Source organism: Mus caroli, chromosome 16, assembly GCF_900094665.2.
Source record: "Mus caroli chromosome 16, CAROLI_EIJ_v1.1, whole genome shotgun sequence".
NCBI lineage: Eukaryota > Metazoa > Chordata > Mammalia > Rodentia > Muridae > Mus > Mus caroli.
Window position 1 is genome coordinate 26,889,148 of NC_034585.1, and position 13,547 is coordinate 26,902,694.

The window sequence follows — 13,547 nt, forward strand, 5'->3', positions numbered from 1 at the left end:
GTTAAATAAGGATGGCTGGCTAGAGATGGAGATGGGATGAGCAGAGCCTCCTGCTTGGTGGAGTTACCTGGGTAAACTCCCAAGGGAGGTGGCTTGGAGCATCCCCAGGAGGCAGCAGATGCCAGCCAGCAGGTAGCTTTCTGCTCCAGGGTGGGAGGCCAGCCGGCCACTGTATTCAGGCAACCCTGCATGCACCTCCACCTAAAAGTTCCCATGGGTTGGAAGTGAAGCTGGAGGCGATACAGCATCCTGGAAGCAAAAGAAGACCTGGGCAGAGCCTATTCCATCATTCTAAGAGCAAAATTTAGTGAGCACGCATTTGTTAGGATTCAGACCCCGGACAAACAGCTGAGATGCATATTTCACATACCAAAGTGGACCTGGCTTCCAGGTTCTCCCAGCATCCCTTAGTCCCTACCTGGCATTCCCTGCCCTCTACCTTGAACTTTCCAGTCCAGAGTTTTGTTTTGTTTTGTTTTGTTTTTATCCATCTATATTCCAGACATTTTGCACTCGCTCCCCCTCTCTCCATCTCCCTCCCATTCCCTCTTCCTCTTGCTCCTTCCCCCTCCCCATATCTCTGTCTCTCTCTTTCTCCTGTCTCTACTAGTTCTTTTTTCCCCCTCTTTCTCTTCCCCCTCTCCTCTGTCTCCCTCCTCATAGCAATCTCCCTGGACTCATTCCTTGGGACCAAGGAACCTGCCCAAGAGTGGCTTTCCAATAAACCTGCCTTTATATACTCTAATCTGGCTTGAGTTGACCCATTTCACCAGCAGAGAACAATTTACCACTATTCTGACATAGGAACAATTTGAGTGAACAGGGCAGAAAAGCCCCTGTGCCCTTCAGAGCTAACAAGTGCATCCTATCTGGTGTGCTGGGTACAGAGGAGGAAAGAGCACACACAGGAAAGGGAAGAGGCAGACTTTAAGAGTGGGTGTTCAGGGAGGTGACATTGAATAAAGAAACACAGGAGCCACATCCAGGGTGGATTGCTCCAGACAGAGGAAGAGTCACACAGGTGTGAGGCCACGAGACCAGCCTGAGAACAACGCAGGGCATCAGACTTAATGAATGAGGTCAGATTTTGGGGGATGCCAAGCCTAGGCCTGGGGTTCTGGGAGCTAGTCACAAGGAAGAGAGCCAAGTACCCAGCATTGCCAACCTGAGAGGCTGGGAAGAAGGCTGCCAGAGGGATCAGCTTAGGGCTTCAGGAATAAAATGGATTGTTTTTAATAAAGGAACAAGTCGCCATTTGTCCAACTGTGGGTTGCACACCTTGCTTTGCATCTTCCTGGGACCCCTGTGCATCTGAGCAAATGGGCCCTGTGCTCCAGAGATTCCCTCATCCTTGTTCACATCCTTCTCCTCTCCATCTGTCAACTTATAAGGAGGCCTTGGCAATCGGATGCTGAAGGGAAAGATAGATAACTAGATAGATATAAATTTATTACAAATGTTACTTATCTACCTAGGGAATGGTAGTACATGCCTAAAATTCTAGCATTTGAGAGGCTAGAAAGATTGTTACAATTCAAGCCTAGACTGGACGACATAATGAGCTCCAGTCCAGCCCAGGCTACCTACCCAGTTAAGACTTTGTCTCAAAAAACAAAGAATTGTTTTAAAGAATATATAACACACAACTCAAAAATAACAGCAAATGATTCTTGCATTAGGTTTCTCATGTTAACACTACTCTAGATAGAGACATGTGAGAAAAAAAATTTTTAATTGATGCATACAGTTTCAGAGTTCTACCTCTGCCAATTACAGCAGCCTGCACATGCCTGTGGCCTGCTCTATGAAGCTGTTATGGAGATGAGGTCTTATAGCCTCTGTTCATAAGGTGGCAAGCCAAGTGACAGCCTGAATTTGAAGAGCTGAGGATCAAGGAAGGCAATGGAACTCTCAACTCCGCACCAAAGGCTTCAGACCTGGGGATGACATTTGAGGGTAAGTGATTCACAGTGGCATCTTCAAAGGCCCAAGACCGGAAAGGTCCAATGTCCAGTGGTGAGTGGAAATGGATATCCCAGCTCAAGATGAGAGAGAACATGCCTCTTCCTCGATGCCTTTTGATCTATCGGGTGCTGATGCTGCCACTGGACGATGCTGCCACACTGGTGAAGAGACCTGCTCTTCTGTAGCTGATCTAAGGGCTAGTCCCTTCCAGAGTCACCTTCACAGCACTCTGGAAGTAGTGTTTTTATCTTAGCATCCCTCACTGCAGTCATATTGACACGCAAAAGTAACTATCACAATACCCTGTATTGTAAATTTCACACGGTCAAATTAGTCTCTAGATGCTTTCTCGGGTTTTATTGATTACTGCCGGAATCTTGACTATGCAGCCAATCCATGGTAGCAAATGAGGATCATTACGACATGAACACGGGTTATTATTTTCACTTAGATGAATTAGGCAGTGTGAAACAGCTATAATATATAATAGAAACTTAACTCTTCTTGTGTGACAGGGTGGCCTGGAACTCATTATGAGACCATACTATCCACAAATTTTTTCTTATCCTCCTGCTTCTGCTTCTTGGGTGCTGGGGTGGTCTTTATTTTTTTGTTCTAAGAAACTTCTCTGTTGAGTGAAATCCTAAGATTTTGAATACCAGAAGACTGTTGCCTCAACGTCTTATGCGATTCACAGTGTAATAACTACATACCCAGTACACGTGAGTTAGGTCTTTTTACAGTTTCTCTATCACCTTCTAAAGTTATCAGCAAAACAGTTCATTTGTCTCTGGTTAGCTGTCCGTTGCCATGGTGTGAACACTCATCACGGCTGATCTCAGATAAGCAGCAAGCCACGGTAATACAGAACCGGATAAAGATGGACGCCCCTGTAGAGTCCATCTGCAGACAGGGACAATGGACGTGAGCAGCCCCAGTGACGTGCATGGTGGTGAAATCCAGTGGAATAATTAGGCAGTGATAAGTCTAGAATATTACCTTTTAATATTAGAACAGTTACCTTTCAAAATAAAACCTATTTAATTGTTACTTCAGCTTTAATAATGGCTGTATTTAATAACTAGCCCACAAATTTCCCCCAAAGTCTGCTGAGCTAGCCATTAGCCAGCTACAGCATAGCCATGTGTCTTTTTGTGGTTGTTGCTCTTGCTGTTGGCTGTCCTGGAACTTGCTCTGTAGACCAGGCTGGCTTGGAACTCAAAGATCTGCCTGCCTCTGCCTCCCCAGGGCTGAGGTCAAAGGTATGCACCATCACACCCAGCCAGCCCTCTGTCTGGTCCTGTCTTCACAGCTGATTTTGCAGGATCAGGACTTTTCCTTTCTTTCACCCTTTCCACAGGAACTGTGTGAAACGAATGATGGGTTTTTTGTTGTTGTTGTTGTTGTTTTTAACGGTGTTAACACTGGGCAGGCCCCACAGAACCTCATCTCCATAACAGCTTCACAGAGCGGGCCACACGCATGTGCAGGCTGCTATAATTGGCAGAGGTAAAACTCAGGTTGCAGTGTTTGGGAGAGCTAGTCTGACCTCAGCCGGCTATCCAGCGCCCTCCCGCCACAGTCCGGTTCCGTATTAGTAAATTTTCTAGCACTGTGATAAAGCACCATGACTAAGACAACATATAGAAGAGGCGGTTTATTTTGGTTTACACTTCCAGAAGATTACGGTCAGCAATGGTGAGGGAAGTGTGGCGGCGTGGAGGATGCCAGCATGGCGTCATGGCAGTAGGCATGGTGACAGGAGCAGGATATTGAAAGCTCACTTCTTAAGCTGAAAGCAGGAACCAGAGGGAGTGAACTGGAAATGGCGCATGGCTTTTTTTCTTTTTTTTTTTTTTTTCTTTGCCATTCCAACAGTGGTTCCAATAGGTATTTATATAAAATGAGGGATCTGCAGGGCAAATGATTCTTCAATTGTGATTCAGGTAGAAACAGCTTTCTAACAATCAGCTAAGCCCAGGCACACCCACACATCACAACTACAAGATCACTTCTTTGCCCACTCTCTCTCTCTTTCCTTTCTGGAGCAACCTCTTTCAGATAGGGTTCAAGGTAGAATTTACCCTCCTCATAGTTTGTCCTGTGCTCCTTAGGTGAGATCTGATGCTGCCTCAGGGTTCAGCCCAGGGCTCTCCTAGGGTAACAACCTTCTGTTGTAACAAAGCTTTTTTCTGGCTTCTTCCCCAACTGCAGTCTCGGATATTGTACCATCTTGCAGTAAGCCCGCCTGTTGACTTCTGCAGGGTTACAATCCCTTTGTGAATACTATCCAGATGTTCTACACTGCAACAGCAGGCCTGCCCACCAGTTTGACCTGAGAGTGGCACATGCCTTCCAATTTCAAAGTTTATCCCCAGTGACACACTTCCTACCACAAGGAAGCACCTCTACCCCACACCTGTCCAAACAGCACCACAGACTGGGAGCCAAGTGCTCAAACCCCTGAGACCTAGAGGATAGTTCTTATTCAAATGACCACGCTAATAATAACAACAATAACAACAACAACAACAATAATGATGATGATGATAATAATAATAATAATAGGAATAACATGAACAAAACACCACTATGCCATTTGGAGAGAACCAAAGTTATTAGTGAAGAATAGTGCATTCTGTTTTGTGTTAGAATAAGACTCAGGGAAGTGTGTTGTGTGCTACTGTTTGAGTGACTTTACGATAATTCAGAAACCTAGCCAAGTGTGTGTGTGTGTGTGTGTGTGTGCAAGAGAGAGAGAGAGCGCATGTATCATGGAGTTTATCTTACTGTGACCTGTTAGCTTGTAGAAATGTACTAGCTATACACAGAATTAGATTTGTGCTAACCCTTGTACTTCATCTCCCTTCCCCCACATGGTACTTCTATGCTTTAGCCCAGGCTGTCCCTTCCTTCTAGAACACCCTTCCTTACTCATTCCCTATCAAATCAGGACCTGATCAGATACCATGAAATCCCTGCTGTTCTTTTAGAAGGCACAAGCTAGGCCCTGTGCCCTCTAGCAGTCTGGTGGGATAATGCTACTTGTATTGTGAATTATAGTTACTCAGCAGCTGACAAACCATGCTGGCTTCAGTCTTTCAGCTCCTCCAGTCCTGAGCAGCGAGATAAACAACCCAGCAGTGCTCTAAGTCTCAGCGGGGAGGTACGGTGATGTGTGGCCTGGATGTAGCTATGACTCAGTGCTTCACCGAGCTTTTTCATCATTGAACAGGAAGCAAACCACCTTATCCTGCTGCAGCCTCAACCCGGCTTGACTTCAAATGACATTAAAAAGAAACTGAATCCCTGGAGGTTCCTAGAAGGTAAATAAGTCCTGTTCAGATCACAGTAGCTTTCCCAAATGTCAGGCTCCACAGCCAGATGCCACCAGTATAGGGCGAGGACTGGAAGTTCCTGTTGATGGTAATCAGGGTCACCTCAAAGTCCTTGCCAAGGTCAGCATAAGGCTACTGAGCACCACAAACCCAACAGGAAGGTGGCCTGACTCCGTCACGCCAGCCGTGTGACCTTGAGCACGTTGCTTTCACCCTCCCTTGCTTCCTCGTCAACACAATGAAAATAATAAGCTCACTGCTCTCGGCATACAATGCAGTGATTGTGAGAACTTTGTGAGTTAACACATGTGCAATGGCACTACTATTCGGAGTGAAAAGAATACAGGCTATTATGGTTGCTATCATCGTCATCATCATCATCATTATTGTGGGGCCGGGCAGAAGAGACTGAGAATTTCCTAGGAGATGAGAGGTGGTCTCTAGCCTGCCTCTTACTACTGAGCTGTGAGCCAGAGGCTTAATCACTTTGCTCCTCTGGACACAAATTTTCTGACTAGTAAAATTAGGTCCTTGGGTTAGACCAGTTTTCTAGTCCTTTGGGGAAGCTTTCTTAGAAATGGGATCCACGGGTCCCTCCCTGATGCTCAATCACCGAGTCAGGGTGAGTTTGCAGAACTCACCAATGTGACTTGCGTCTAAGGGTTCCTAGGTGAGCTGACTCAGTGTTTACGAGGGTTCTATCCCAGAAACGTCCACCTCGGGGCCTTTGGACTTACTGTCCCTCGGCCTGGAAAATTCCACTCCTAAAACCTTCTTTGTCGGATCGCAAGCTGTGCAAAAGGTTTGCTCTCCACGTGCAGAAAACAAGGAAGCTACCTGCTTAGACTGAAAGCATTTCTCCTCACCCTCATGTAACATAATGTGCGTGCATGTGTGCCTTCACACACACACACACACACACACACACACACACACACACACACACACACACTGTAGCACATCTTCCTTACTAGAATGTCCCAACCCTCTTGTGATTGTGCTGGTGCACACCTGTTAAGAAATCAGTTCAGAATTTTAAAACAAATAAGTGAGAGTACAAATTATGGCTATACAGTATTCTGTATTCTATAGAATGGCCCCAGAGCTCACTGCCTGGGTGTGACTACTGAAAGGTGACTGGGCCCTGGGGGGCTGACTGAAAGCACAGTCAGGAGGTGGGCCTGGTCACAGTGGGCTATGCCTTTCAGGAACAGGTCTTGCCCTGGCTCTTCCTGCCTTCTCTCTCTCCATTTCGTGGTCACCCTGACACAGTCTGTTCTACGATGCCCTCTCTACTGTGACACTCTGCCTCACCACAGGCCCACAGTTGTCCGTGCCTCACGAAACCTCAGAAATCACAGACCAAAAGAAATCTTTCCTCATCTAAGTCCCAGGCATTTTGCTACAGCAGTGGGAAAACCAGTGAACACAAAGCTTTAACTTTGTCTGCAGGTCAGAAGTAGAACTCAAAGGCAGAAGCAAAGAGGATCAGAAGAGTGACAGCCCATCCCCTGAGGGCCTCGGTGAGGAGTCTATGCTGACTGCCCTCCCAGGGCTCAGCAGCCATTGGCCCCAAGATCTCCAAGACAGTGGCTTTGCAGCCCCATGGCAATCTCCAGGCCCTCCCCCCAAAGAAGGGTTCAAATCCAGCCAGCTACCTCAGCCAAATCCCACTATCCAGATGTTTCTTTTTAGGGAGATAGATGGCAAACCTTCAGCAGTTGCTTCATGGAGAATGGAATGCCCTCCAGACCCCAACTGCAGACAACTGTAGCCCAACAGACATGACGTCATTTAAAAGGTGTTTGAGTTTGAGCATGTTTTCCTAACGTGTTTTAGAGCACCCGTAAGTGGTTAATAAAAGTTATATATGTAGATTATTATCTAAAAATATACTCTATGAAACTCCTTTGAAGGCAAGAGCTTATGGATAGTATTCTAGATTGCTAGGGTTTTAAAAAAAATAAGCATGTTGGTCTGAGTCTCTCAACCCATGAAGGAAAACATTCCTTTTCCTAGGCTATCTTCCTGTTTGCACACTTGGGAATAGGACCCCAACGCCTAGATTAGCTGGTCAATCACTGACCTGACCAGAGACGCTCCTGCTGATCGCAACCTCGATTTTAAGTCTTTGGGTAAGCCCTCTTTTGGCCTCTCCATTGTGTTTTTCAAAACTTTAGGGGAAATAGTGAAGAGATCCAAATAGGCAGGACCACAGATCACTTCTAATCTATTAGTGAAGGCTCCCTAAACGAGTCAGTCTGCCAGTCAACTGAGTTTGAGAAACACAGTGAACGAGAGTTTTCAACAGAATTATATCAGAATTATTAGTGCTTATGCTCATGTGTCTCACAGGAAGAAAAACCAGGCCAAACATCTTCCATAAATTCTTGTCAAGGATCCCTGTACTCCCAGATGGCTTACCAAGTAGCCTTTTATGTAACCAGCACTGCTCACAACACAGTCTGGGAAATTCTGGCCACAAAAGCAGTCTAAAGAACCAGTTTGGACTTTGTTGTTGTTGTTGTTTGTTTGTTTGTTTGTTTGTTTTATTTTTGCCTGTTTTTATTTTTTAAGACAAGATTTTTTTTCTGAGTAGCCCTGGCTGTCCTGGAACTCACTCTGTAGACCAGGCTGGCCTTGAACTCACTCACAAAGATCTGCCTACCTCTGCCTCCTGAGTGCTGGGATTAAAGGCATGTTTCACTCTGCCTTCCTGATTATTTTAAAAATATGATTTATATCTCTTTTCTTTTTCATTTATGGAAGATATTGGAAGGCACTAAACTCTCAAGGTATGACTTTTGCTGGCTACTTAGCACATGACAAAAGGGAGGCGTCATAGATATGTTTTCAGATAGGCTAGAGAGGAAACAATAGTTTTGCTTCATAGAGTCAGGGACATTTTAATCGAGCACACTGGGAAATGCATGGTAATGGAACCAGCTCAGTCTTGGGTGATGCAAGCATGTCTTTCACAATGGATCAGGAACAAAGACAGTGAAAGGGAAGCAGTCAGAAATGATAGATTTGTAGGGATATTCTCCCCACCCCAAGACTTAATTCTTTCAACTTGGCCCCACCTCCTACATTTCCAGAATCTCCCATGCAACCTGGGGATCATGCATTCAAATTGAGTGTATGCAGGAAATTAAACATTTAAGCCATATGTATGTGCAGTGAAATTCTATCTTAGATTATGATGGAGCTAACTGGCACTGGATACGCGCCTCCATATACAAAGTTGACTAAATAAAACAAAGGATATACAGCGAGTCTTATCAGTTATTAATTGACAAGCAGTATCTGATTCCTGGAAGAAGAGAAGCCACGGGGGAAGCTTTATAGCATACTTGTCAGACTGTGATCTGTTATTAAACAACACTTGACTGTACATTCAAAGAACAAAACTGAAGTAGCCCCACCCTAAACCATCTTTAACACAGGCTCCACAAAACCAACTGAGCCACCAGCAATTTCTTTGTGTTTCTAGTTAGAGCAACAAATGGTCTAAAAAACATCAAGAAGGGAAGGCCACAGAAAAATGAGATTAGACCTACTTCTCTCACCCCTACACAAAAACCAGATCAAACTACATCGTTTGAAATGGGAATGGCCAGAACTGCTAAAGGAACATTGGGAAAACACCCCAGGACATTGGTTAGCAGCAGATTTCTGAATAGAATCCCACAATGCAGGAAACAACCCGAAGAACTGACAGTTGGGATTACATAACATCAGAAGGCTCCTGAATAGCAACATAAACTGTGAAGAGGATGGACAGAACGCCTACAGAACAGGAGAGAACCTTTGACAGCTGTACTTCAGTCAGGGGTTCATGTCTAGAATCTATAAAGAACTAGACAAATTAAACAGCATCATAAAACTGTCAATCAATACATTGGACCTGGTCAGACAGTTCTCAAAAGAAGTCCAAATGGGCAATAGATATTTTTTAAGTGCTCAAGATCTCTATCCATCAGAGAGATGTAAACTGAAACCACTTTGAGAATCATCTCATCCCAGTTAGAAAATAAATAGCCAGACAGTGGTGGCTCTGGCCTTTAATTCCAGTATTCAGAAGGCAGAGGCAAGCAGATCTCTGTGAGTTTGAAGCTAGCCTGGTCTACAGAACAAGTCCCAGGACAGCTCTGGCTACAGAAAGGAACTCTGTCTCAGACCCTCCCCTCTACAAAAGAAAGAAAAACAGAGAGAGAGAGAGAGAGAGAGAGAGAGAGAGAGAGAGAGAGAAACAAAGAAAGTGCTAATGAATGGCTTCATGGATGAGAGGAAAGGAACGTATATTCCCTCTTGGTTCAGGTATAAAGTAGTGCAACTGCTGTCAAATTCAGTATGGAAGCTTCTCAGAAACCAAAGTTAGATCTACCACATGACTCAGCTAATCTGCTCCCATACCTATCCCCAAAGGACTCAGTGCCCTATCACAGCGGCGAGTGCTCATCTGCGTTTATTGCTGCTGTTTCCACTATATCAAAGAAATGCAATTACCTAGATATCCAACGGCAGATGACCAAGTAGTGAATAGGTGATATATGCGTGTATATACATACTCAAAATGTATTTTTATTCATTTATATATTTATTATTATACAAAATTTATATATTTATATATTATTGTATACAAAATGAAATTGTGAAATTTGCAGGAAATTAGATGGAGTTGGAAAACATTATTTTGAACAAAGTAACCTTGGACTCAGAAAGACAGATAATAGTGTTTTTTTTTTCTCTAATATGTAGATCACACCTCTGACTGTTGAATATGTGTGTTCAGGTCGGAATAAGTATGGTAAGGCTAGGAAACCAGAAAGGGGCCCTCACAAGTTACTTTTCTGTGACTGTGATGAGACACCACGGCTACAGCAACTTCTAGAAGGAAGGGTTTACTTGGAACTTTCTAGAAGGAAGGGTTTATTTGGACTTACGGTTTTAGAGGCATAAAAGCCCACGGAGGTGGGATACGGCAGTCACAGTAGATGAGGAAGCAAGCTGAGAGCTCACATTGTGAACCACACACAGAACACTGAGCAAACTGGGATTGCCTTGGAAACCTGACACACTCTCCAGTAAGGCTACCCACCTCCTAACACTACCTAAATACCAACACCAACAGGGGACGGAGCATTCACACATCTGAGCCTGTGGGGACACTTGTGGGACACGAATGAAGTTCTGAGTAGATGTGTATTATTAACAGGGACACAGCCATGTCAAGGACCCCAGCGCCTCAGACCCATGAGACTAGCAAGGCCTTCCCCAGAGGAGGCTAAAGAAATGGCAAAGCCTTTGCCTAGTCAGAGTATGAGTGTTGAGAGACTCTACAGGAAGCATCAAGCACAGCGTCCTCCTGGGTGACTGAGACTGCTTCCATATAGAGGCCCCCACAAGATTAGCTTAGTCTGCCTCTGCATTCAGCTGGACACAGTAACCCCGCCCTCTTTATTCAGATGTAGGAAATAAACTCACTGACTTTCTGGGTTTCCTGACCACCTCCATCAGAGTGCATGGCCCACCTGCTGGGATTCAGACCCAAGATAAGAGTCTGAGGTGCACATTTAACATACCAAAGTGGATCCGTCCTCCAAAGTGGATCTGTCCTCTGGGTTCTCCCAGCATCCCTCAGTCCATGCCTGACACAGGGCATACACTGTATTCCACCCTGAACTTTCCAGCTGAAAGGCTGCACCCCCGCCCCCAAGCTCTTCCCTATGTAATGCTTACAACTTGGTCTTTTTCTTCACTTCTCTGTGTGCATGCTTTCTCTCTTTCTCTTCCCCCTCCCCTCTGTCTCTCCCCATGGTCACTTCACTGAGCCCCTCTTGTGTGGTCGGTGAACTTCCCCTAAAGCTGCTTCCCAATAAATCTGCCTTTCTATATACACAAATCTGCCTTGAATGGACTCATTGCATTGGCAGAGAATAATTGATCACTGCCCAATCCTAGAGACTCTCTCTCTCTCTTTCTCTCTCTCTCTCTCTCTCTGTGTTCATGTGTGTCTGTCTGACTGTGTGTCTGTGTGTATATGTATTTCTGTAGGTACGCCTCTGTGTGTGTCTGTAGGTATGTATATGTGTGTCTGTGTGTCAGTATGTGTGTCTGTGTATCTGTATGTGTATCCTTGTGTGTCTGTGTATCAGTATGTGTGTCTGTATATCTATATGTGTATCCTTGCGTGTATCTGTATCTGTATGTTGTATCTGTGTATGTCTATATGTGTGTTCATATGTGTGCCCGTGTGTGTCTGTATGTATATCTGTGTATATATCTGTATGTGTATCCTTGTGTGTCTGTGTGTTCATGTGTGTGTGTGTGTTCATGTGTATATCCACATGTGTCTGTGTGTATATGTGTGTCTCTGTGCATATCTGTGGTTTTTAATTTGTGTCTGTATATGTCTGTATGTGTGTATCTGTCTATATGTGTATCTGTATGTATATCTGTGTATGTGTATGTGTGTGTGAATGTGTGTATGAGAGAGAGAGACAGAGACAGAGACAGAGGCAGAGGCAGAGGCAGAGAGACAGAGAGAAAGAGAGAGACAGAGAGAGAGATTGTATATCTTCATTTTCTCATTGCACCAGTCCAGTCAATCCCAAATGCTATGCAGATTTTGGCAGACATTTCTCATTCAAACGAACCCATATGGCTGGAAACAACAAATCTTTCAGGGAGGTATAGTAGGGAAGAAACAGAACACAGGAAGTAGGAAAAACAGGGGACTGAAGGTATGGGGAAAGATAAGGGAAACTCGAAGAGAACCAGCTAGCATGGACTATGCATCAAAACCCAACACAGGGATGAGTTAGTTTTAAAAATAAGGTTTTGCATTTAAAATGAAGGAAAGAAAGAAGGCAGATGCTGTAGCACACTCCGCTCTGCGACACCAGGACACTCAAGGTGGGAAGCAGAGGCAGGGGGATCTGGAGTTTAAAACTAAGACAATCTATTAAGTTCAAGGCCAACCTGGGCTACACAGCAAGACCCTGTGGGCATGAGGGGGCATACAGCGTAAAGACTGGACAGTACACACAAGGCTTTGCTTGCAAATGGAATGAATGTATGTGTACAGAGCCCAGGGGAGCCTATTGTATTTTCTGTGAAAGTAGGGAGTTCAGCACAAGTATAGAGCTGAACATAGGATCACATCTGGTTTTACAAACAAATGACAGACAATAAAACTTTCAAAGTAACCAGTCAGGATAGCATCAAAATACATCCATAAAACAGGAGCTAGTTTGAAAAAAAAAAACACCTAAAACTTCTATACCAAAAATTATGCAGTATCACTTACAGACAAGTAAATTAGACAATAAACCATGCCCATTCATTGAAAGGCCCAAACTGTTCAGACGTGAAATCTCCTTCTAGCTAAATTGATCTGCAGATTCACCACCCACAAAGAAAATCTTAAGAAGCTTTTTTGTTTGTTGTTTGTTTGTTTTTGTAGAACTTGACAAATGGATTGAAAGGTTATGCAAAACTGAGGAGAAACTTACTCTGACCAAAATAAAGTTATTTAAAAGACGGAAACTCAAGGGACACACATTATCTAATTTCAAGACATTAAAAACATACAACAGTCATAGCAATGTGTTTGTATAGACAAAGAAATAGTGGAGAATTGAGAAAGTCACAAACCATCAATCCCTTAGTGACAAAAACAAAACAAAACAAAACAAAAAAAACAAAAACAAAAAAACCCAAAAGAACAAAGCATTAGAGAAACTCAACCTGGTGAGCCTTTGTTAGGCGGTGCTGAACTGTTGCATAGTCTTGGAAACAAAATAACCCTCAGTCATTAGTTCACACCATACATTGCAAAATTAATCTGAGGGTTAGGTGGTAAAGCTTGGCATGAAGACCAGAGTTCAAGTCCCACAGTAGTAATAGTAGTAGCAGCAGTAGCAGTAGTAGCGGTAGTAGTAGCAGCAGCAGCAGCAGCAGTAGCAGTAGCAGTAGTAGCGGTAGTAGTAGCAGTAGCAGCAGCAGCAGCAGCAGTAGTAGCAGCAGTAGTAGCGGTAGTAGTAGTAGCAGCAGCAGCAGCAGTAGCAGTAGCAGCAGCAGCAGCAGCAGTAGCAGTAGCAGTAGCAGTAGTAGCGGTAGTAGTAGCAGCAGCAGCAGCAGCAGTAGCAGCAGCAGCAGCAGCAGTAGTAGCAGTAGTAGCAGTAGTAGCAGTAGCAGTAGTAGTAGCAGCAGCAGCAGCAGCAGTAGTAGCAGTAGCAG

At 44.4% G+C, this 13,547-nt stretch overlaps 1 protein-coding gene across 1 annotated transcript in view; it reads right to left on the bottom strand.

The window, feature by feature from the left end:
• Nucleotides 1–2,745: 2,745 nt before the first annotated feature.
• Nucleotides 2,746–13,547, bottom strand: part of LOC110312055 — a 68,261-nt gene continuing 57,459 nt past the window's right edge. Inside the window, exon 3 of the mRNA XM_021185606.1 lies at nucleotides 2,746–2,868. Within this exon, the coding sequence (XP_021041265.1) occupies nucleotides 2,746–2,868 (123 nt within the window). The remainder of the gene's footprint in view (nucleotides 2,869–13,547) is intronic.